The following is a 26,677-nucleotide window of genomic DNA, read 5'->3' on the forward strand; positions in this document are numbered from 1 at the left end:
GACCTTTATTAACCCTGCTTTGTTCCAGAAGGAATAAAACGGGAAGTTCCAAAAAGTAATGGTTTGAGCATAATATAATCAAGTCTAACAAAATGTTACTGCCTTAGGATTTTTACTAAATTTCTCTGAGCAGGAAAACTAATTATCAGAAAGCTTTGAATGTTACAGTACAAAAAAATTTAAAAACAAAGAAATTCTGACATCGTCATTTTTGTTTTAATAGTGCATTGCTACCTACAGTCACACTGTGATACTGTGAAAATACCATGTGTCTAACTGTTCTATTAGTGGCAACTCAAATCATAGGCCCCATCATGAGTATTATCATTATCTCACAAATAGAGTGCAAAATTAACAGTTGCCTGTAGAGTCAGAAAGATGTCAGTCTTGTACAAAGATAAAAATCAAGTAGCAAATCTTAATTTTTTAAAAATTTTATCTATTTTTTCTGAGTTTTTGTTACCTCTTCTTTTAGTGCATGTTTCCTCTGTTCCAAACAGATCTCTTTAGCTCTCATCATCTGCAGAGTCTCCTTAGAAACTGCATACTGGAGTTTTTCCATACGTTCAGCGGCTGCTGCCCATGATGCTTTACCAAATTTCTTCTGATCTGCTCGCATTCGATCGTACACAGCTATTAATAATAATTTTTAGAAAGGACATTAAGACATAAAACAAACTGATACTAACCTCTGCTGGCAAAAATAAAGGTTCTGCTAAGATGACCATGTACATTATGTAATATGTAATACAGGAAAACAACACTGTAATAATACTCTATGATGATCACTTTAAGTAAAAAAAATCCCTAAAGACTACACAGTCCTGGTGTTTACAGGTATCATGTTAAAGCTACAAACAATAATAACAACAACAACAAAAACCTTAATGTTCTAATTTATACTTGTTAGAAACAGGCTCATTTAAGATGTTTTTAAAAGCTGAGCAATAATATATCAAAATTAGATTACATCTGTCTTTGTATAAGGAAGGAAATAAAAGAAGGACCTGTTTTATACCTCTCCTAAAAAGAAGTTACCTTCTGATTGGAAGCATAAAGGAAGGCTATTAATCTCAACAGCATAAAGCCACACAGAGATCTTTATTCTGTTTCTGTTACATGGGAGAAGGAAAACATGCTTAGAAAAGGAAAATTAAAAGGTCAAGCAAACCTATTTTCTCCTTGTTTGGGTTTAAGGGCTTCCTGCTAGGATAAAGTCACCAGAACTTAGATATAAAGAAAGTCTACAAAGACTTTGATGAAGCATTTGAAACCCGAGAATGATGCTGTAATCACATACAAAAATGTTTTGCCTGAAATTGCAGAAGTATAAAATAATCAAAATTATATAAACTATGAACTATACATGAGAATATACACAGAATTATTGCAATTATATAATAAACCAAGTGTAGAAAAAAACTGACACGCAAAGAGGTTGCACAAGGCTGGTAGGATGACAGATGTGGAGTTTCTTATTCGTCTAATACCTAAATTTTCTGTAATGGTTATGTTTTTTTAAATCACAATGCAAAGATTTTTTTTAAAACATCAAGAAGAGTGCATCTAGAAGGCAGTCTAAACCAAGTACATACTTAAAAATAGTTTACAGTATGAAAAGACCTTTAAATGTTCAAAGGAACTATTAATAACATAATGTACTGTTTTCTCCTTTTAGTTTTTATTTTAAAAATTACCATACAGCACTAGGGCAAATACCCAGGAGAGAGACTGCTGAGTCATATGGCAAAAGTACCTTTAACTACATAAGAAATTACAAAATCATTTTCCAGAGATTACAATGTTGCAATCCTACCAGCAATGCAGGAAAGGTTCCTGTTACTCTGCATCTTTGCCTGAACTTGGTATTGTTAGTGGTTTTTATTTTAGCCAATCTAATAGTCATGCATTGGTATCTCACTGTGGTTTTAATTTGCATTACCCTAGAGACGAATGATTCTGAACATCTTTTCCACTGCTTACTTGCCATCTTTACCCTCTGGTGAACTGTCTGTTCAAGTCCATTCCCCATTTATTAACTGAATTGTTTATTTTCTTACCCCACTATTACTAGTTTACTGAGTTTTAAGAGTGTGTGTGTATGTATTCTGATACAAGTTGTCAGATATGTTATTTGCAAATATTTTCCCTTAAATCCTATTGTCTTGTCATCGTCTTGATAGTATCTGGCAGAGGAAAAGTTTTTAACTTTGATGAAATTCATTTTATCAATTTTTTTTTTTTATGGTTCATACTCATTATCACGTCTTTTACAGTTTATATTTGTGGTGTCATTGCTAAGAACTCTGTCTAACTCTAGGTTACAAAACTTTTTCTCATATATTTTGAAGTTTTATAGTTTTACATTTAGATTCATTTTGAGTTCATCTTTGTAAAACGTATGAGGCTCAGGTCAAGGTTCATTTTTCTGCATATAGATGGCCAAAAGTTCCAATACCATTTGCTGCTTTCCATTAATTAGCCTTATCAAAAAGTAAATGGCCATATATTGAGTTCATTTCTGTATTCTTTATTCTCTTCCACTGACTGAGGAATCTATCCCTTCCACAATTCCATGCCACAGTAGCTCTATAGTAATTTGTAAAGTCAGGTAGTGTGATTCTTCCAATTTTTTTCCTCAAAACTGTTTTAACTATTGCAGTTCCTTTGCCCTTCCATTTAATTAGAACCAGCCCATTTATATCCACAAAAAACAAACAAACAAACAAAAAAACAACCTACTGGTATTTTGACAGACATTGTGTTAACTCTATAGATCACTTCGGGATGAACTGACCATTACTATATTGAGTATTCCAATCTACAAACATAATGTCTATCAACTTATTTATAGATGTTAATTTCTTTCATCAGTATTATAACTGTCAGCATACAAATCCTGTACATTTTGTTAGATTCGTACCTAAATATTTCATTCTGGGAGAAATAATAAATGATATTGCTTTAAAATTTTTTATTTTTAATTATTCATTGCTGACCTTATTTCCTGTGACCTTGAGAGTCACTTGTTAGTTCCAAGAGTTTTAAAAAATAGATTCCATACAATTTTCTACATAAACAATGTTATCTGTGAATGCGGACTATTTTATTTCTTCTCTTCCAAACTATATGTCTTTTATTTCTTTTTTCTTGCCTTTTACAACTAGCTTAGATTTACTATACTATGCTGAATGGCAGTGGTAAGAGTACATATCCTTGACTTTTTACCTGTTTTAGGGAGGAAGCATTCAGTCTTTAACCATTAAAAAGGATGCTAGCTTTTAGGGTTTTGGTAGATGCCCTTTAGTAGGTTAAGGAAGTTCCTTTCTATTCCTAGTTTGCTGAGCATTTTCAGCACACATGATGTTGTATTTTGTGAAATGCGTTTTCAGTATCTACTGATAAACTGATCATGCTTTTTTTTTTCTTTTTCAAGACTAGCGTTTCTCAGCCTCAGCATTTTTGACATTATGAGCCAGAAAATGCTTTGCCATAAGGATGGGCATCATAGGATGTTTAACACAATCTCTAGCCTCTATTTGCTAAGTGCTAGTAATACCCTCCATAATTGTGACAACCAAAAATGTCTCCTGACATAGCTAAGTGTGGCAAAATCACCCATAATTGAAAACCACGGCTTTAAACCTTCAATATGGTGGATTACATTGATTGATGTTCACATACTGATACAAGAAGGATAAGGCCCACTTGGTTGTTAAATTTTTAAAGTATTTTTATTAATATTTTTAAATGTGTCAATATTTCATTGAGGATTTTTGCATCTATATATGGAGAATGCTGGTCTGTAGTTTTCCTTTTTTGTATTGTCTTTGTGTAGTTTTGGATTTAGGGTATTGCTAGTCCCATTCTATACAATTAAAACTGTTCCTCTTCTATTTTCTAGAAGAGAAACATTATTACTTAAATGGTAAAATCTGCCAGTGAAACCATTTGGGCCTGGAGAATTTGGGGGGTGGAGGGGTGAGGGGAAGATCTGAATCTACAAATCCAATTTCTTTAATAGTTATAATATTCAGGTTATTTATTTCATCTTGTTTTAATTTGTGGTAGTTTGTATTTTTCAAGGAATTGTTCCATTTCATCTTTGTTAAATTTGTAAGCAGAGAGTTGTTTGTAGTATTTCCCTTATTATTCTTTTGATGCCTGCCAGTTCTATATTAATATCCTATATTAATATAATGTATTTTTAAATGAAAGATATTTTCATGTGCATTTGAAATGTACATGAAAGACTAGGAGATGAAGAATGGTGGCAGAGTAATAGTGTATGAGATTTTCAAAATCCATTAATCATATTATACTGTATCTTTCCAAAAGAATGAGGATGGGAAGGCAAGTAACATGGTTTACTAAAAACTTTCTAAGCCACCTGCTTAGACAAACACCTATATTTCAGGAACAAGTAAGATAGGACACATTAACCTTGGTGGTTCGAACTGTAAAATGAGTTTTAAAGGTAGCAATAAGCATTAAAGTCAGATACCTTTTACAGCATGTATAGACAAAATCATTCACATTAACATTAAAACAAAAAGGTATTGCTGACTAAAACATACCTTAAAAGAATGATAGAAAGCATTTATAGCCAAACACTAAATGTTAGCTATAATTCTTTCTGAAGCATTTTGTTAAATCTAAGAAACAAATGACATTTATTTTTCTCCTCAAGAAATAGAAATCACATATAATTATTCAACAAGTTTTCATCATAGCTATCAAATTTCACTTTGTGAAACATCTGAGTAAGCATCAACATACTATATCATATTAATCACTAAAAGAGCATCAAAGATTTGAATACTAAAAGACATCAAAATCTATTAAAAGGAATGACGTCTTTTAGTAATAACAAAAATAAAACATAAAACACCCAGAAATGAACTAAATAAGAAATGTGTAGAACCTAGATAAAAATCAAAAACCAAACAACTCACAAAACTTTCCTGAATAGAACAGAGACTTGAATAAATGGCAGGGTAATAACAACTATGCAATTATTTTTTATTATTATAAAATATTTGTTTAATAGCAAAGCATTTACTCGCTCCCATAAATATTAAAGTCCTATTTCAAATTCTAAAACATTGTAGTTTTTTTTATCAGAATTATATTAGTTTGGGAAGAAACCATTCCAATTAAAAAAAATGATTATAATATTATCTTAGGGAAAAATAATTGCGTATAACCAAGACTATTTTGAAAAATCATGACGGGATAATTGATAAACTGGGTAATAAATTTCATTATAAAGCTACCATAATTATAGCAAATAAAAACAGGTAAGGCATATCAATGAAAAAGAGTCCAGAAAGAAATCCAAATATATAAAAGAATTTTTAGCAGGCTTTAACTATGTGGAAGATCACAGAAACTTACTTTAGAAAATACAACAAATTAAGTAACATAATTTAAAGCTTTAAAAAGAAATCATTCTAAAAAGCTGATGGTTCTTATAATTAAAAGGAAATTTAGGAATACTTGCAAGAGATGTCAGAGTTAATATATAACTATAATATAAATATAATAAAGATATCAATGAATATAAGGAGCTCTTACAAATCAATAGGAAATAATACTACCATAGATCAATAGGCAAAAGATATTAACTGGAAAAAAAAGAAAGAACATGTAAATATCAAACGAGAGTACACGAGAACAAAAAAGATCAACACACTCATTAATAATCAAAGAAATGCAAAATTTAAAAAATAATACTATCTTTCACCTATCAAACTGTTGGTTTAATTTTTCTAATGACAATGCCAAATGATGCTGAGGAATTAAGGAAAGTATTATTATTCAGCACTGGCATCCTGAAGATATAAATTGCTTTAAATGAAGTGCTTAAGAAAATGTGGATTTGCTGAAAAAATAATTTGAATGCTAAGTGATATCAATGCCAGGTAAAGAGATAAATTATTAAACTAATAAATAGCAGTGATTTTGAACTGCCTATCAAAGAGCCATGGAAGGATTTCTGCAGCCATCTATTGGAAGGAAGTTAAAAGGTATGGACGTTCACAGACCTTGCTCTATGTGTCTCTTCATTTGTCCTGTCCTGACTTATATCTTTTATATACTGTAAGCATGTGCTTTCCTGAATTCCGTTTGAATCACTGTAGCAAATAAATAAACCTAAAAGTAGTATGGAAACCCCTAAATTTGTAGCCAGTAGGTTAGAAATGTAGATGGCCTGAAAACATGACCTCCTAAATTTGTGAATAGTGTCTCAGATAGAGGCTGTGTCTTTAAACTGTGGGGTCTCTAACAGTGAATGGTGTTAAGAATTGAATTACACTATGCCAGCACCCCATTACTATTATTTTTTAAGGTGGGCGTATATGTAAACACATATGCTTAGTAAAGTTTGGAGGATTTATCTGCGTTAATATTGATCTTCCTTAACTACTAGGAATCTGAGTGATCTTTATATACTTTTCAATATAGTTATTGTGAACATAAAATACTTAAACTACTCATTTTCAAAAATGCCTAACACCAGGATAATTTTACTGGGAAACTCACCTTTTTGAGCTTTAGCTGTTATTTCAAAATATTTGACAGTAAGATCTTGAATGGACAGCACAGCCATGTGAGCTTTCCGCTGCCAATCTGCATCTTCTTTTTGTAAACTTTCGATTCTTCGGGGACCCAGATAATCATTCTCCATGGAAATCTTTAGAGTGACAAAAGGAAAATTAAGTTCATTTGTTTATTCCTTTGATTCATTTCTTAAACATTTACTGACTATATCAGGCATTGTGCTTGGTGCTAAAACAAAGAATAGTTGTTTTTCTCTGCTCTAGAGTACAAGCTACTAATTTATAAAATAAGTAAATTAACAACAATGTTGAAGATATTTGATATAAATATTTGTTCCCCCTTCATCCTTCCTTCCTCCACATATAAACAAAGGACATAAACCAAAATGTTAAGGAGTGATTATTTTGGGGTGCTGAGATAATGAGAAATTTCTTCCTCTGTGATAATTATATTTTCAGGTTAAGAATTATTTGTGCCAATATTTATTTAATAACTAACATAAGTAAATAACTGAAAACTCAGATATTAAGACTGATAATATTTAAAATCAGCCCATTCATCTACCAAAGGACCCAGGATAAAAATGTAGCTATGCACTATTTACGAGAATCACAACTAAAACTAAAGGACTGTACAATTCAGCAAGAAAGTAATGGACTCTTTGTATACTCCAACCTGCTTCACCACACACTGAAAAATACTTAAAAATTAAATGAGAAGTTAATAATACCATATTAGCATGATTAAAAAAAACACATGATACAGAAAAATGTAAACCCACCCCTGGAACATTTTTAAAAAGTGAGGTCCTAAGCCACTAAAACTTTGTAATGAGTTTAAAAGTAGAAACCATATAATCCATATTCTCTAAATGATGAAATAAAGAGAAATTAAAGTCTAAAACCAAAATAAAATTTTAATCACTTGGAAATTAAACACCGAGAGGAAGTTAACATTGGGTTTTAGCCTCGAAGCAACAATAAGCAAATGAAGAGTCTTCCAGAGAGAGGGAAATATATATAAAAGCTGCCCAGCATACAGTGAGTAATTTATTAGCAGTGTTAAGGGGGACAATGCCAAGGCAGAGAGAGGGGTCAAGAATAACTCCAAGGTTACTGTTTGAAAAAATATGTACAAATGTGGAATTTCCATTTCCTCAAAAAGTAAACAATGGAGGAATAGATGATATCAAAAAGGAAGATGATCAAAGATTTCCTTTTGCATATGTTAAGTTTGACTTTGTAAAGGTCATAGCCACAAATATAAATCTGGGTAACCTTGACACACAGAAGACATTTAAAGTCATGAGAGTGAATGAGATCATCCAAGGAAGTTATGGGAAAAAGGCTCATGACTGGGACCTAAGGAATTCCAGCACTCTGGATGGGTGAAAAAGAGCCTACAGAAACCAAGTCACAGGTAGTGGGGACACTAGGAAAGTGTGGAATCACATAAGCAGCAAGATTCAGAAGAGGAGAAATCAATCCTGTCAAAAACTATTTAGGGATCAAGTAGGATGGCAACTAGTATCCATGGACCTAACAGCACGCAGATCATTCAACTTAGCAACAACAGTCCTGAAGTGTAGGCAAACTCCCTCTGCCCACTAACTCCCATCACATCTTCATATCTCAGCTGAATTACTAGTTCACTTCCTTACACGTTTTTAATAAGGAGAAATGTAGATACACGTATAAGACATACTCTTTTGAGAGATATGTGTGAATGAATTTAGAAAAAAAGGATGCAGCTAGAAAAGAAGGTAGTGCCTTTTCTTTTTGTTTTATTTTAATGGCAGATCATGGAGCAGGTTGAGTGGTAAGAAATATTCAGTAAAGGGAGAACCTTTAAGGTGTAAGAAACAATGAAGCTAAGTAGCAGAGGAAGGTCCTTGAGAAAACATGAGAGGGGCAAGGATCCTGAGTACTGGCATAAGGATTTTCTCTTGGTAAATGGAGGGACAATTCCTCCATGGCTTAAAGAAAGGGAAGTTTTGGGTTTGATAAAAAAGGATATGGGAAACTCCTGTTTGATGATCTCTGTTTTCCCCAGTGAAGAAAAAGCCCAGATAATAAGAAGTTGGTATAGGAGAGGAGAGAAGACATAAAATAGCTGTTTTTAGATGGTAGAGTGACAAACCATTTAGAAAGACTCATTAAATAAATATTCAAAATGAGACTAACCAGGTTAGTGTGGTAATGGCAGAAAAAGACACAGACTCATATACTGTTGGTGGAGCTATAAATTGATTAAAACATTTTCTGGGAAGTATTTTATGATAACATATTTTTAAAAGATATTAAGACAGTATCTTCAAAGAATAGTAATAACTGAAGATATTCACTGCAATGTTGTATGACATAAAAGAAAAAAGTGGGTTCCAGATATCTAATAAGAAATTTATATACGATACACACATAAAACACAATTCTATGCAAAAATTAATGTTTATGGAAAATTTTTAATAACAGATAAATGATTACTTCATAACATTAAAACAGGTCAAAATCATAGATATAATTCCAATTACATAAAAGAATGTCCAGAAAAAAGACAAAATATGTAAAGTATATTATTATTGAAGTCATCTTTTGGTAGTAAATTATGGGTGATATTTTTCTTCCTGTTTAAAATTTGCACTTTCCAAATCATCTTTATTTTATATATTATATATATATATATATATTGCTTTTATAATCATGAACAAGAAAAAAAATGTTTTTATCTTGTTTTTAGCTTTTCTCGGGTTCAGAAACCATACCACCTAGACAGGCTGAAGACTCAGAGGTTTCCTGTTTCTAGTCAAGCAAACAATGAGCTCATGCTTTCATATATGAGGCCCAGGAAGAGGCAAAATTATGACCTACCTCTTTTTTCCTTAATAGCTGGGAAGCAGGATTACGTGAACTCCATTTCTGGGACTATAAAAGTAGTGCCAAGAGGCAGCTTGGATTCTTGATATCTGAGTTCCTACTTATCTAGACTGGAATTTTTTTTTAATTCTCAAAAGATGGCTTATTGTATCTTCAGTCTCATACTGCAGCAGTCAAACTTAAATGATGATACTGGGTATAGTTGACGTTTTTCTCTCTTTTAGATTTTCCTACAGCTAATATTTGGGAATTATTTCAATTATGTAATATGAATAAAGAGACCACTGTACTAGGTGCTTCAGAGGAAATATGAGTAAGATACCTACTCTCCTCCCAAGAAATTTACAATCAATTAGTGTGGATGAGGAGGGCAAAGATATCTGTGATGAAAAAAATCTGTCGTGAAATTAGCAGACCTAGCTCTGCTGTGAGACCTTTGACAAATCACTTAATATTCAATTATTCATTCAAAACAATCATGTAGTACCATATCTGCTCAGTGCCAGTACTGTTCTAGGCACTAGGGATAGCAAGATATTCGGCCTAGGAGGACACAGACACCCAAATAAAAAATTACAATCTAGTGATGACCAAGGGAAGCGGGGCTGGGAGAATGGGGTGAAAGGTTAAAGAAGTACAAATTAGTAGTTGATAAACTGATAAATGGTCATGGGGATGGGAGCATAGCGTAGGGATGCAGTGGAGAGCCAGAGAAGAGAAAGAGCAATTAGGGGGATCATTTCATAAACTATATAAATGTCTAACCAATGTACTGTATACTTGAAATTAATAAAATGAAATTTTAAAAAATTACAATAGAGTATGAAAAAATGTCATAAGAGAGTATGTCTAAGATACCATGGGGAACACCAGTTGTGGAGGCTGGGGTACAGTCTGGGGAGACTTTCTAAAGCAAACGATGAGTAAGTGGATTCGTAAAGAACAAGCAGAATTTTGGCCAGGTATTGAAGTTGGTGAAGAGTGTCTATGTATAAAAATAAAGAAAAATGAAAGTATTTTGGTGAAAGAGAACACATTAAGCTGTTTAGATTAGGATAGACTTTATTGGCAGGAAGGGTAGAATTTTGACAGGTATATATGGAATATATGGGGAAAGAGAACCACCCAAAAGGCATGCTGGAGGCAAGAATCTACCTGAGCAAAAGCCTAGAGGCAGGTAAGTTCAGTGAATGGTAAAGGACAGAGATTAGTCCAGCCTATCTACCATTTAGGTTAAAATAGATAAAGTAATGGGAGATAGGACCAGAAAAGGAGGTTGTGATCACTGTGAGGAGTCCTTTAAATGTCAGGCTGAGGAGTTGGTACTTAATTTGACAGGGAACAGGAAACCACTGTGGGATTCTTAGCAGTAAGTGCCATATTTACACTTCAGCTTAATTTAAGGGTTCTAGAAGACTTGTTTGCTATAACAAAACGATCAAGGTTTATGTTTTTATTGAGACTACCTCTGATTTTAAAACACTGAAGTTAAAAAGCGTAAGATTAGTATTCACAAATAGGGAATAAAAATTTATTCCACTGCAGCCAAAATTTTAAACTCTTACTCAGCACATTATAATAGAAGTTCTTTTCAATGAATGACATGATTAAACTTTGTATCCTTTGAAGAACTTGTATGTTTATTTTACCAAATATCATAAACTAGGTTATTTGGTTGTTTTCCTTAACTTTGAATGTCTGGTATGTATCCAAATTCTTGTCTATTAACTACGAGTTCAACCTTCTGCCTTGTAATGCTAGGATTCAGGCTCTGCAAACCACATTTAGGTTTTGCCAATTGGGAGGGTTGGAGATTTTAGGGATGGAGAAGGGAGAAGAAAACTGCTTCCTCCTATCTGCATCTCTTGACTTTACTGTTTTCTGTTCCTGTGACCATCATCCCAGACTTGCTTCTTCATTTCAGCACCTGCAAGTCCTTCCTGAAGCAGTTAACAAAATCCAGTTTGCAGTTTTTCCATCTTTGCAAGACCAAGCCTCCTTATGCACCCCCTGAAGACAAGGCACCAGCTCTCTAAACGTCCTATCCCCAGATATCAGGGTTCTCTATTAAGCTCAGACATATCAGCACTAGAAGAGGAATGTCCTCTTCTTCAGAGGTCAGCTCCACCAAGCCCATCCTCTATGTTAAAATGTAATAATTATCACCTCTTTCCTTTGCACTCACAATCCTAGGAGTGGTGTCTGTTTTTGCAATTGTTAACTCTGATATCTTCGAGTTACCTTCTTGCTTTCTTAACTATCTGATTAACAACTTTATACCTAGATAACAATAATTTATATTAAATTCCCTCTGTTGAATCAACTGGTTTGATTTTCGAGCTAGATCCCAACAGACAAAACAATGAAACAGAAATTTAATAAAAAGAATAAGCAGTGTTCAAAACTCAAAAATCTGAACTCAGATCACTAAGACAAAAGTCCTTTTCACTTGCAAGGTTAAAAACTATACACAGAAGTGAGAAAACTTGCATTATGATTTTTTGAAGGAAAAAAGTTTTTTTAAAATCCAGAAGTTATTATTTGAAGGTAATTTGTCATTGGATTGACTGTACATGTATATTCAAATATACAGAATATTCTCTGTGTTTATTTAATGCCATTTTTTAAACTGACTTCTGAAACTTAGTAGTTAATGCTGCAGTAAACTGTTAAATTGGTGATTAGAGTTTACTGCACCTAAGTCATTAAGCTAGGATACTAAGTTCTTTTCCTAACTTAGCACATCTGAAGATGTACAGCATTGGTCAGCTGGATCATGTGCTAAAAACAATGACACCTCTGTTTTCAGTTTCAGGGCTAGAAAGAAAACAGTGCCAGTTTTTAACATGGAATAAAGTATGTGTCAGTTTAGGTAGCCAGGACAGTAAGACTAGTATTTATAAATATAAATTTCTTGGCATGGAATTACTTATTATAAAGTACAGTGCTTGCTTGGATACAGAGTTTTATATGAGAAACTTAAGTGTTATTCCTGTCTACTGTTGGAAGAGTGAAAAAGAAAAAAAAAAACAACTCCAATCTTAGGTGAAACAAATGCCAATACAGATCTGTGAATATACTGATATCGTAGTACCTTTAAATGCAAATTTTCCAGGCTCGGGAGTTACCTGGTGATTCCAGATTATCAGAATGACATTATTAGATTTGCAGCATCTAGTCATAAATGTTTATATTCAAAGCAAACATCAAATATAATATTCCCAGGGGAAAGTGTGAAATTATGCACTTTTTTTTAAAGTTGAGAGAAATCTAAAGGCAAGGAAACCAAAGAAAAAAGTAGCTCAGGTAAAAGATAAGTACTTTAATGTACAGTGGTGGTACTATATAGTTCACAGTATGCATGCTATAGAATACAGTTTCCAATGGTATAAAAATTGCACCCTGCACAAAAAGCACCCAAACAAGGGGACAGAGTGGAGACTGAAATCCAGTCTATGCTCCCCCTAGTCATGAGTTCTACTGCATGTGCTCAGAAGGAGACCCTTTTCTAATCTGTCAGCTGGGATTAGGGCAGGGAAGGGCATCTTTTTCTATTTCACACACAGATACCTATAGACTTACTTGGTCCTGGGGGAGGGAAAGGGTGGAGGTAGTAGAGCATATTTAAGATTCAACTAGGAGGTAAGTGGCAAAGTAAGGCAACTAGGTACAAAGGAGAGGGAAGAACTGAGGATGGCTTCAAGTTTCTAGCTTATTTACTTTCCACAAATATTAAAAATAAGTTAGATAATGTATCTGAAATACTTATACTGATTCTCTGCTGATCCAGGCAGACAATCAGCAGACCAACTCACTAACTAACCCAGACTCATTACAACACTGGGTTTAAAAATCTAGAGGACCATCTAGTGTATTTCTAACGAGGATCCAGGTGATATTGATGTTACTAGTCCGGGGTTCACATTTATTTTAACTTTATTGGGGTAACATTGGTTAATACAATTATATAATTTTCAGGTATACATTATAATTTAGCATCTGTATATTCTACTACCTAAAATCTAGTTTCCTTCAGCTACCATATAGTTGATCCCCTTTACCCACTTAACCTTCCCCCTACCTCCCTATATTTCATCCCCTTTGCCCTGTCTACCTGCCCCCTCATTTCTCACTCCCTACCTTCTGGTAACCACTAGTCTACAGACCATGTCCATGAGTCTCTGTTTCTTTGTCCTGTTCATTTGTTGCTTTTAGGTTCATATTCCACATATAAGTGATATCATGTGATTTTTCTGTCTGGCTTATTTCACTTATTTTCATGTCAACTTTTTCTGTCTGGCTTTTTTCGCTTAGCATGATTACCTTGAGGTCCATTCATGTTGTCACAAATGGCAGTATTTCATTTCTTCCTATGGCTGAGTAATATTCCATTGTATGGATGTACCAGAGCTTCTTTAGCCAATCATCTATCATAGGATACTTTAGTTGCTTCTATGTCCTGGCCACTGTGAATAATGCTGCTATGAACATTGATGTGCAAATGTCTTTTTGGATATGGGTTTTCAAGTCTTTGGGGTAAATACCCAGTAGAGAGATTGCTGGGTCATATGGTAGATCGATTCTTTGTTTTTGGAGGAACCTCCATACTGTTTTCCATAGTGGCTGTACCAATTTACAGTCCCCAGCAGTGTATGAGGGTTCCTTTTTCTCCACATCCTCTCCAACATTTGTTGTTATTTGTCCTGTTGATTACAGCCGAAGCACACCAAACAATCCACACCCTGTGGTGTAACTAAACAGGAGGTTTTACAGTCAAACGGACATATATTTCAATCTCAGCCATACCACTTACTGTAGCATCCACTATTGGTGCTAAATTAAATTAGTATAATGATTCAGTAATTTGTTTCAATAATTTATTGTGACTAAAAGCACAGGTACTATGCCTCTTCACTATATATTGTTTTTATATATCTCTCTCTGAAATAGTCTTAATTCTATATGGACATACATACCCACTTCCTACTGAATTCTCACTTATTCTTCAATAGTGAAGCTCTCAATAATCCCTCTTTTCCTATTTATCTTTAGGCAGTGTTGCGCAACCTGTTTTGTGTACCTCTATATAAACTTGTACATACTGCTCATTTATTTTTTTAAATCATATTTATTGAGTTATAATTTACATGCAACAAAACATACCCATTTTAAATGTAGATTTTGATAAATTCTGACAAATTCATGTACCCGTGAAACAGCCACTATAATCAAGATTTAGAACATATCAACCACTCCCAAGGATTCTGTTATATTTGCTTCCTCTTCATCTCCCTTCGTCATCCCAGGCAACAACTGTTTAGCTTTCTGTCAGTGTAGATCAGAATTCAGAATGGTCATTTCTAGAAATTCATGTAAAAGGAATCACAGTTCATATTCTGTCTGGTGTCTTGTGCTCAGCATAATTTTTAGTAAGCTATTAAGGTTTAATTTATGTACAATCAAGTCAATCCATTTAAATTGCTCAATTTGATGAGTTTTGATGGTTGTAAGAAACAACTACTACAATCAAGATACTTTTATCAAGATATTTCTATCACCACCAAAGATCCCTCATATCCTTTTGCTGTCCATTCCTTCACACAGTACACAGTCTTTGGTATCTGTCTTCTTTTTACTTAGCATGACTTTGGGATTTATCTGTGTCTATCAATAGTTAATTTCTTTGCATTGCTAAGTATTATTCTATTATATGGAAATATCACATTTTCGTTTATACTTTCATCAGTTGATGGTTGCTCCAGTTTGGGCCTACTGTAAATAAAGCTGGCACGAAATTAGTGTCTAAATCTTTCTGTGAACAGATGTTTTAATTTTTCTTATATAAATAACTAGTAGTCAAAGAGCAGAGTTGTCAAGCTAAGTATATGTTTAACTTTTGAAGAAACTGCCAAACTATTATCCAAAGCAAGTGTACCACTTTAAAATTTGGCTAGCAATGTATGAGAATTCTAGTTACTCTACCTCCTCACCAGCCCTTGGGAGTACCAGAATTTTTAATTATATTCATTTTAATGGGTGTATAATAGTATCTCATTATGGTTTTAATTTGAATTTCCCCGATGACCATGTTGAGTATCTTTGCATGTGTTTATTAGCCATTTCTTTAAATGTCTTTTAAAATATTCAGCCCATTTTCAAAATTTTTGGTTTTTGTCTTATTAAGTTGTTCACTTCTTTTCTCAAATGTATTATAAGTAATTTCTCAGTGTGGCTTGCTTTCTCATTTCCTTAGCTATCTTTCAAAAAACAAAATTGCTGAATTTTGGTGAAGTCCAATTTATTGTTTTTTTTTTTTTTTTTAAGTTTATGGCTCAAATTTTCTGCATCCTATCTTAAAAACCTTTGCCTTTCCCTTCAAAAGATGGTAAAACTTTCTCCTTTATTTTTTAAGTTTTATAGTATGAGCTTTTACGTTTAGGTCTGAGAGATTGGAAATTAATTTTTGTGTATGGTATAAGGACTGAGGTTCATTTTTTTTTTAATGTGAATATCCAGTTGTCCTAGCACCATTTGTTGAAATGACTTCTTTTGCCAATGAATTGCCCTGTCACCTTTGTGGAAAACTAACTGAGCATATAACCATGGGTCTATTTCTGAATTCTTTTCTGTTCTACTGATTTACATGTCTGTTCTATGCTAATACTACACTGTGTAGATTCTCTAACTTTTTAGTAAGTTTTAAAATCAGTTAATATGTCTTCTGACTTTTATTTTTTTTCAAAATTGTTATGGTTGTTCTAGGTTCTTTGACTTTCTATGAGTTTTGTAATTAGCTTGCCAGTTTCACATACATACATACATACATACATACATACATACATACATACATACCCTATAGGAATTTTAATCTGAATCCATAGATCTACCGAAAACCGACAACTAAATATTATTGTCTTTCAATCTATTAACATGGTTTATCTCTCCATTCATTTAGGTATGCTTTAATTTCAGTAGTTTTATAATTTTCAGTATATACATCTTTCATACATTTTGTAAAATTTATCCCTAAAGCATTTCCTGTTCAGAAATGCTAAAGTAAATGGTATTTTCAAAAGTTTTAATTTCAGTTTTATTTTTAGAAGATATAAAATGCAACTGAATTTTTAATACTGACCTTGTAATAAAACTTACAATTATTTCAAGTATCTTTTTAAAAAAATTCCTTTAGATTTTTAACATGCATGATCGCGTAATCTATGGATAATCTACAGTTTTGCCTTTTCCAATTTATGTGGGTTTTTTTTCTTGCCTTATCAAACTGGTGACAATTTGCCTTGTTTCTAGTCTTAAGGAGAAAGAATTCAGTCCTTTACCATAATGTATGATCTTAGATAGGCTTCTCATACACGCCCTTAATCAAGTTCCTCCCTTCTAGTTTGTTGAGTTTTATGATGAACAAATACTGAAATTTGTCAAATGATTTTCTACAGCTATAGAAATAACACTGTTTTTTCCTCTTTATTCTGATAATATGGTGAGTTACATTGACTTATTTTTTAATGTTAAGCCAATCTTATATGTCTGAGATAAATCCTAATCACGGTATATTGTCATTTTTATAAGATTATAGGATGCTACTTCTTAATATTACATTAATAATCATTGTCCCTACATGCATGAGAGATATCTGTCTGTAGTCATCTTTCTTCTGTAAATGTCATTTGGTTTGGGTACAGGATAATGCTGGCCTCAAAAGGAGTGGAGAAGTATTCCCTACTTTGTTAGAGTTTATGTAGAACTGGTATTGCTTCTTCCTTAAATGTCTGACAAATCCTCCAGTGATGCCATGTGGAACTAGAGTTTTCTTTGAGGAAAGGATATGAATTCAACTTTGTTAACATAAGGCTACAGAAAATTTTCCATTTCTCCTTTAATTCATTTTGATAGTTTGTACTTTTTCAAAGAATGATGTCCATTTCATCTAAGCTGTAAAATTTTATTGGCACAAATTTGTTCATTTAAAACCTGTAGAATCTGTAGTGATATCTGGACTTTCCATACTAATACTGACATGTGGTTCTCTTTTTTAAAAATCAATTTAGCTAGGTTTATAAAATATATTAATTTTTTTTCAAATAATCAGGTTTCAGTTTCATTGATTTTTACCTATTATTTGTTTCTTTTTTTCACTGATTCCCACTTAATTTTTTTAACTTTTATTTAACTTCGGGTTTAACTTGCTCTTATTTTTCTTCTAGCTTCTTAAAAGTAGAGGCTTCAATAATTGATTTTATACCTTTCTTTTTCTGCAATAGGACTTAAAGCTATAAGCACAACTTTAGCTTCATCCCTTGATACCTTGTCAAGGGTTCGGGATAAAATTTTATGAGCCTAAGAGTTTTCGTTTCCCAGAAAGACAAAGAGAAGAGTACCTAAAAAAAAATTAAAACTTCAGAAAAGGAGAACTTCAGAAAGAAGTCCTTCCAGAAATGCCAATTAGCCCTGCCAAGCTGTTTTAGGCTCCACATAGGGCAATTGTTTCTGGGACATGGAAGCACTGAAATTTTGAACTAATAAAAATCACTATAGGGTAGTATTTAGAAAAAGCATTTAAAAATACCATCAATTCAACACATATCCTTTCTTCTGATACTTAAGAAAATAGAATTCCACTTGAGTAAGTCTGAATGCTAATAACACTACAATTGATATAAATATACATTCAATTGCTTTCCCTACTTTACCTCACGGTTTTTTGGTAACTGATGATTGATTAGCTCAGTGCACACAATATACACCACACAAGAATGGCATTATCAAAGTGACATCTTGCTCTATTTTAGGCAACGATTCTGTACTTTGATAATACAAAGGTTACTGAACAGATCTTACCAAATCAAGATTCAAACATTTGAAAGTTTGTGCCAGAAAGATATTTCTTATTAATAAAGCTAGCCTGACTTTGTAACACAGATACATTTTAAAACACAGAAACAAATGTTCCAATTATAAATTAGTTGGCTGTAAGTTATCTTCAGAGAAACTAAATATTTCTATGGCAAACATGCACATAGAACACTGTACAAAAGAAGTAATAGTTTTTAGTACCACTTACAATAAATACTTTACCAAATCAATTATAATTGTTTTTTTACTGGGTATGAATTTTCTAATTTAAAATTAAGTAGTAACCAGTAAAGCAGTAATAAAATATATACACATATATTCTTTGGCATCCGACAGACTTGAACTTGCATACTGTACTAACTCTGTCACTAACTAGCTGTAAACAAGTTACATAAATCATCCCAATCCAATATTAGTTTTCTTATCTATGAAGGAGGGACAATGACAGCACCTAACTTATAGGGTTGTTGTAAGGATTAAATGAACTATTTTATGTAACAGCACCATTTTAACGCACTTGTCCAACACACTATGAGCTCACAAACTAAATATAGTTGTTTACTAATACTTCTGTTTAAAACTTTACAAGAGGGGTAAAGAAAAAAAAAGTAGCCATAGTTGATGGGGCATTTAAAGGGCAATTTCACAGAAAAAGAAATATGGTTAAATACTATTTTTACCTTTAAAAAAGGTATAAATTTTGAAAATATGTTGTCTGTTCCTCTTCACCTATACTCTGCTTCCCTGGAAAATGGAGCAAAAAGTGATGCTAGTGGACAACACAGCCTAATAAGTAGGTTCAATCAATTTGCTAGTGTTAATACGAATCTTGATATAATTAACAGGAAAGTAAAAATGCACATAATTTCCAATAGTCAATGGTGAGCTTTACAAATTATGTCTGCTAAAGCAACATTACAGCCTAGTCTATGAGCAGGTGGGACCTCCACATCATCCAGTTCAGTCCTGGCCTTCCAGTCACATTCTCAATAGACAAACATCTATAGATCAGTTTAAAAATTTGGAGAAAATTCTAGTGTCTAAAAATTACTGCTTTGTTAAAAGTAACCACTGTAACCAAAATGCTGTGGAAAAAAAAGGGGGAGGGGGCCTCATAGGGTGATCTTATCATAAATTCCTAACTGGGCATGTCATGGTGGGTAGTCATGCACCAAGCATTTACCTTTTTTAGTAAAAGGTTTCTTTGCCTTAAGCAAGCCCTTGTCCTTTGTTTCTGTGCATCTAGGTTAACATACCTTTGAAAGAAGCCATCCACAACAAAGCACATAATCTTGTGAACTATCCAGTAATCCAATTCCCAGCTTGATTTCTCCCACTTCCAGGTAATCTTCCTCATTCCTACCTTAATTTCAACTGCATAAAAGCTGCTGCCAAACTATTATTCCCCAGAGCATTTGAGATCTTGCTCTCCAGATGTCATCAGTTTGGCTCAAATAAAATCCTATAAAAATTCTCTACAGGTTTGGACGTTTCTTACATCGACAATGACAAGTCAATATTAAACTTAACAACCCAGTATTTTTCAAAAAATATTAATAAAGGAGTGTGTGTTGATTGTGGGACTAAGTCTGTGCCACTCTATATCTTGATTCATCAGTAAAGGACAAAATAACACAGTTACTATTTACCTCATTATAATGTTTCAAATATACTAATCCTTGTTCCCAAGCACAAAGTTCTCAGAATAATTGTTAATATTTATCCATTAAATAAATCACTGCTTAAAGATGTTTTTATTTATTTATGCTTTAAATTGAGTTTATTGGAGTAACATTGGTTGATACAATTATGTAGTTTTCAGGTGTATTTCATCATTTGACATCTGTATATTCTATTATGTGTTCACCACCCAAGTTTCCTTCATCTACCATATATTTGATCCCCTTTACCCAATTCACCCTCCCCTCACCCCCACATTTGACCCCATTTACCCCGTCTACCTCCTCCCTCCTCCCCCACCTCCTACCCTCTGGTAACCACTAGTCTATAGTCCATGTCCATGAGTCTCTGTTTGTCCTGTTCTTTGTTGCTTTTAGGTTTATATTCCACATATAAATGATATCACGTGATTTTCAACTTTTTCTGTCTGGCTTATTTCGCTTAGGATGATTATCTCAAGGTCTATTCATGTTGTCTCAAATGGCAGTATTTAATCTCTACTTAAGGCTGAGTAATATTTCATTGTATATATGTACCATAGCTTTTTTAACCCATTATCTATCGTAAGACACTTCGGTTGCTTCCATGTCCTGGCAACTGTGAATAATGCTGCTATGAACATTGATGTGCGAATGTCTCTTGGGATATGGTTTTCAAATCTTTGGGGTAAATACCCAGTAGAGAGACTGCTTGGTCATATGGTAGATTGATTCTTTGTTTTTGAAGGAACCTCCATAGTGTTTTCCATAGTGGCTGTACCAATTTGCAGTCCCACTAGCAGTGTATGAGGGTTCCTTTATCTCCAAATCCTTTCCAACATTTGTTGTTACTTGTCCTGTTGATTATAGCTATCCTAACAGGTGTGAGATGGTATTTCATTGTGGTTTTGATTTGTATTTCCCTAATAGCTTGTGATGTTGAGCATCTTTTCAAATATTTGTTGGCCATTTGTATTTCCTCTAGGGGGAAGTGTCTGTTCAGACCTTCTGCTTATTTTTTTGATTGGATCATTTGTTTTCTCTATTGTTATTAAGTTGTATGGGTTTTTTGTATATTTTGGCTATTAGGCCCTTATCAGAAGTGTTCCTTGCAAATTTATTTTCCCATTCGGATGGCTGTCTCTTTATCTTGTTGACGATTTCTTTTGCTGAGCAGAAGCTTTTTGGTTTGATGTAGTCCTATTCATTTATTTTAGCTTTTACTTCTCTTGCTTTTGAGGTCAAAATCATAAAATCCTCTTTAAGTCCAAGGTTCCCGAGTTTTGTTCCTATGTTTTCTTCTATGCATTTTATTGTTTCAAGTCTTATATTCAGATCCTTAATCTCATTTGAGTTAAATCTGGTGTGTGGTGATAGACAATGGTCTAGTTTCATTCTTTTGCAGGTGGCTTTCCAGTTTACCCAGCACCATTTATTGAAGAGGCTTTCCTTTCTCCACTGTATGTTTTGGCTTTTTTGTTGAAAATTATTTGCCCATATAAATATGGGTTTACTTCTGGACTTATGATTCTGCTCCTCTGGTCCGTGTATCTGTTTTTCTGCCAATGCCATGCCTTTTTGATTACCGTTGCTCTTTTGTATAATTTGAAGCCAGGCAGAGTGATGTCTCCAGCCTCATTCTTCTCAGGATGGCTTTGGCAATTTGGGGTCTTCTGCGCTTCTATACAAATCTGACGGTATTTTGTTCTGTTTCTTTAAAAAATGCCAATGACATTTTGGTGGGGATCGCGTTACATCTGTATAATGCTTAGGTAATATGGCCATTTTAACTATGTTGATTCTTCCAATCCAAGAATGCAGAGTATCTTTCCATTTCTTTGTACCTTCTTCAATTTCTTTTAATAGGGTCTTGTAGTTTTCATTATGCAGGTCTTTCACATGTTTTGTTAAATTTATTCCTAGGTATTTTATTCTTTTTGTTACAATTGCAAAAGGAATTATTTTTTCCACTTCTTTTTCTTACATTTCATTATTAGAGTATAGGAAAGCTATGGATTTTTGAATGTTGATTTTGTATCCAGAGACTTTACTGTATTTGCTTATTGTTTCTAGTAGTGTTCTTGTGGAGTCTTCAGGGTTTTCTATATAGAGAATCATGTCATCCACAAATAGTGACAGTTTGACTTCTTCATTTCCTATTTGGATGCCTTTTATATCTTTCTCTTGTCTGACTGCACTTGCTAGAACCTCCAATGTTATACCGAATAACAGTGGCGACAGTGGACAGCCTTGGCTTGTTCCTGATCTTAGAGGGAAGGTTTTTAATTTTTCACCATTAAGTATAATGTTGGCCGAAGATTTGTTATATATGGCCTTTATTATGTTAAGGTACTTTCTTTCTATACCGATTTTGTTAAGTGTTTTGATCATAAATGGATGCTGTATTTTGTTGAAGGCTTTTTCTGTATCTATTGATATGATCACATGATTCTTATTTTTTAATTTATGTGGTGTATCATATTTACTGATTTGCGAACGTTGAACCACCCCTGTGCCCTGGGATGAAGCCTACTTGATCGTAGTGTATAATCTTTTTAATATGCTGCTGTATTAGGTTCAATAGTGTCTTATTTAGGATTTTTGCATCTGTGTTCATGAGAGGTATTGGTCTGTAGTTTTCTTTTTTGTGTTATCTTTACCAGGTTTTGGTATTAGAGTAATACTGGCCTCAAAAAATGAGTTGGGAAGTATTGCCTCTTCAATATTTTGGAAGAGTTTGAGGAGAAAAGGTATTAAATCTTCTTTGAATGTTTGTTAGAATTCACTGGTGAAGCCATCTGGTCCTGGACTTTTACTTTTTGGTAGGTTTTTGATGACTATTTCAATTTCCATACTGCTGATTGGTCTATTTTTGATTTTCCAGTCTTCTTGATTTAGTCTGGGAAGACTGTAGTTTTCTAAGTACTGATCCATTTCTTCTAGGTTATTAAATTTGGTTTTATATACTTTTTCATAGTATTCTTGTATAATCCTTTGTATTTCTGCAGTGTCAGTTGTAATTTCCCCTTTCATCTCTGATTTTGTTTGTGTCCTTTCTCTTCTATAGTGAGACTACCCAGGGGTTTGTCATTTTTATTAACCTTTTCAAAGAACCAGCTCTTTGTCGCATTTATTTTTGTTTTTGTTGTTATTGTTGTTGTTTTCAATTTCATTTATTTCTGGTCTAATTTTGATTATTTCTTTCCTTCTATTGAATTTAGGCTTCATTTATTCTTCCTTTTCTAGTTTTTAAAGATGAAGCGTTAGGTGTTTATTTGGGCTCATTCTTGTTTTTGGAGGTAGGCCTGTAGAGATATGAACTTTCCTTTTTGACCACTTTTTCCATGTCCCAAAAGTTTTGATATGTTGTACTATCATTATCATTTGTTTCTATGTATCTTTTAATCTTTTTCTTTCTTTCTGACCCAGTTATTCTTCAGTAACATGTTGTTTAATCTCCATATATTTGTGGTTCTTCCTGATTTCTTTCTGTAGTTGATCTCTAGTTTCAAAGCATTATGATCAAAGAATATGGTTGGTATGACTTCAACCCTCTTGTATTTGTTGAGGCTATCTCTATGCCCCAGTATGTGGTCAATTCTTGAGAATGTTCCATGTACACTAGAGAAGAATGTATAAGCAGCTGTGCTGCGATGGAAGGCTCAGTAAATGTCAATTATGTCCAGTTGGTCTAATGTATCATTTAAGGACATTATTTCCTTATTGATTTTCTGTTTGGATGATCTGTCCTTATCCAACAGTGGAGTATTTAGATCCCCTACTACGATAGTGCTTTGGTCTGTTTCTCCCTTTAATTTTGTTAGTAATTGCATTACATATTTTGGGGCTCCCTGATTGGGCAATAGATATTAACAAGTGTTATGTATTCTTGGTGCATGATTCCCTTTATTATTATGAAGAGTCCCTCAGTATCTTTCTTTACCTTTTTTACTTTGAAGTCTGTTTTCGTCCGTTATTAGTACCACTACTCTTGCTTTTCTCTGAATGCCATTTGCTTGAAATATCATTTTCCACCCTTTCACTTGGAGTCTATATTCGTCTATGGAGCTGAGATGTGTCTCCTGGAGGCAGCATATGGTTGGTTTTGTTTTTGATCAAGTTTGCAACTCCGTACCTTTTTATTGGTAAGTTCAGTCCATTTACATTTAGAGTGATTATTGAAATATGAGGTCTTCTCATAGCTATTTTATCTTTTGCTTTCTGGTAGCTTGGTGTTTCCACTGTTCCTTGTCTTTGTGTTTGTTTTATTTATTTTGTTTGCCTTTGTGGGTTTTCCTTCTGGTTCTTCTTGTGTTTGTTATATACTTCAGTTCTGAATCTTTAGTGAGTGGTTACCATTATGAATAAATAAAGAATAGTTTTATACATATATGTGTGTGTGTCTATACATATATATGTATATTAAATATATATATATATATATATATATATATATATATATACAGTTGTCCATTTTCTTCTGAGCATGCCTTATCTCCATTCCTGTGCGAATTTGGATCTTTGAATCCTCCCCTTTCCGGTCATTGTTACCTCAATTTGTCTTCGCGTATGCTGAACATTCATAACTATCTTGCTATAGCAATTCTCTTATTATTTAAGCTTATAAGCTTATAATACCCTGTTCTTAGTAAGGGTTGCACTTCTCTGCTTCTATCTGCCTGATAGTCACTTTCCTCCTAATTATGGGGTTTTTGTTTTTGTTTTTTCTTTTTTTGCCATTTTATTTTATGTGAGCTGACCTCTTTCAGTTTCCTGTAGTGCAGGCCTTATAGAGGAGAATTCCCTCAATTTTTGTATGTCTGGAAAGGTCTCTTTATTTCTCTTTCATATCTTAAGGAGAACTTAGCTGCTGTATACATTATTCTAGGGTGGTAGTTCCTTTCACTTAATAGTTTAAATATTTGATTCCAGTTCTTTCTGGCTTGTAAGGTTTGCACTCAGAAGTCTGACAATAATTAAATGGATTTTCTTTTATAAGTTACTGTTTTCTTCTTGCCTGCCCTGAGAATTCTGTCTTTGTCAGTGATTTTTGATAATTTTAACACAATGTGTCTTGGTGAAGGTCTTTTTGGGTTGAGATAATTTGGTGTTCTGTTGACTTTGTGAATTCCGAGCTCCAACTCATTCCTTAGGGTTTGGGAAATTCTCGTCCATTATTTGTCTGAAAATGCTTTCTATCTTTGGTTTCTCTCCTCTTATTCATTTCTAGATTTCTGTCTTCGATATCACTGACCTTTCCTCCATTTGGTCAACTCTATTTCCCAAGCTTGCTATTTCATTTTTCAACTCTTGCAGTTGTTTTGTTTTTTTTTTTTTTGTTTGTTTGTTTTATCTCCAGAAAATCTATTCTGTTCTTTTTGAGGGTTTCGATCTCCTTGCTCTGCTTATCTAGGTGTTTTTCAATTCCTGAAATTGTTGATATGACTCGTTTCAGAACTCACTGAATTTTTTACAAGTACCATCCTGAATTCTCTGTCATTTAAGTTGCATATTTCTATGTCTATTTCTTTCTGAGATGCCTTGTCACCTTGGTTTTCATGGTGTTTAATGGACTATTTCTCCACCTGGGCATTAATGGAAATGTATTCTGCTTTTTTTTCCAGAAAGAAGATTTATTATATAAAGGTCTCTCTTTAGCCTGTGGCAAAGAAGGCGCTTTTGTTTTGGTTTCCAGTAGGTGGCGTCTAAGTCTCTTGGATCCCTGCTTTATGTAAAGCCTTAAGAATGCCTTTTTATTTTCTGATAGATATTTAATCATGCTCACTACGCTCAGTTTCAGTCCCTGTCAGTCTTAGCAACAGTTTGGTAGCATTTGCTCAGATTTCCCTGTGGCTCCCTGTGTTCCGTCTCAGATGGTATGGGGGCAAGTGGCCCTCTGGGTTGAGGGATGGGGGCTGTGGCTCAGCCTGGGTTTTGTAACCAGGCTGATAAAATCACCTGTTGTTTTTCTGCAGTCCAACTTCTCTGCTTTCTGCTCTAATGACTAAGCCCTATGCTGGCTGCGTGGAACTCATGACTCTCCTAGGCAGGGCTGTTCAGGGAAGTTGCTGCACCTTTTCCCTTCCCCTTCCTCCTACAGATAGCTCCTGAGGCTGCCAGAGGCAGCTTCTTTATTTCTCCCAGCCCACCTCCCAACACCCGGGGTTTGGACCTATAGTAGCTCTTATGCGTGGATTCCAAGCTCAGACATGCTGGTGTGCAGTATGGGTGTTTTTTGTTGAGTTTTAGATGTTCAGCTTATTGTTGTTCCAAGGGGAGAGATCTGGGGACGTTTCTCACTCCGCCATGTTTCTGAAAAATCTCTTAAAGATGTTTTTTAAAATCTGACTTCATATCAGCTTCCTGGCCATCTTCTTTCTTCTAATCAAAAAGAAATGGCTAAATCTGCCCAAAGGTCCATTCAGGGATCATTCATGCTGCCCTCAACTGGCACCTGAATCCTGGGCCGCCGAGCGCCCCCTGTGGTGTAATGAAATCCGTGACAGAGGAGCGTCCAAGCTCGGCACCAGATCGCACTCTCCAGTCAGCTCACGGGGCGGGGCACAAGAAGGAAGCAGCCTTTCCTGGCCAGCCCTTCCTGCTCTAGTCCTGTCCACCGCAGCCAGCCGCCGCTGCCTCCCCAGTGCGAATGCTTCCGACTTGTCACTGAGAGTCTCATTGGCTGCAGTGCATGCCCAGTCTGCTGCTTGACTG

The 26,677-nt window shown here is 34.0% G+C and overlaps 1 protein-coding gene across 1 annotated transcript in view; it reads right to left on the minus strand.

Annotated features, from left to right (window-relative positions):
- JMY (junction mediating and regulatory protein, p53 cofactor) overlaps positions 1-26,677 on the minus strand; it is an 81,831-nt gene that overhangs the window by 25,617 nt on the left and 29,537 nt on the right. The window contains exons 3-4 of the mRNA XM_016118825.2: positions 6,547-6,697; positions 464-633 (exon numbers count right to left, since the gene is read on the minus strand). Of these exons, the coding sequence (XP_015974311.2) occupies positions 464-633; positions 6,547-6,697 (321 nt within the window). The remainder of the gene's footprint in view (positions 1-463; positions 634-6,546; positions 6,698-26,677) is intronic.

This window comes from Rousettus aegyptiacus, unplaced genomic scaffold (assembly GCF_014176215.1).
Source record: "Rousettus aegyptiacus isolate mRouAeg1 unplaced genomic scaffold, mRouAeg1.p scaffold_m13_p_8, whole genome shotgun sequence".
Lineage (NCBI taxonomy): Eukaryota > Metazoa > Chordata > Mammalia > Chiroptera > Pteropodidae > Rousettus > Rousettus aegyptiacus.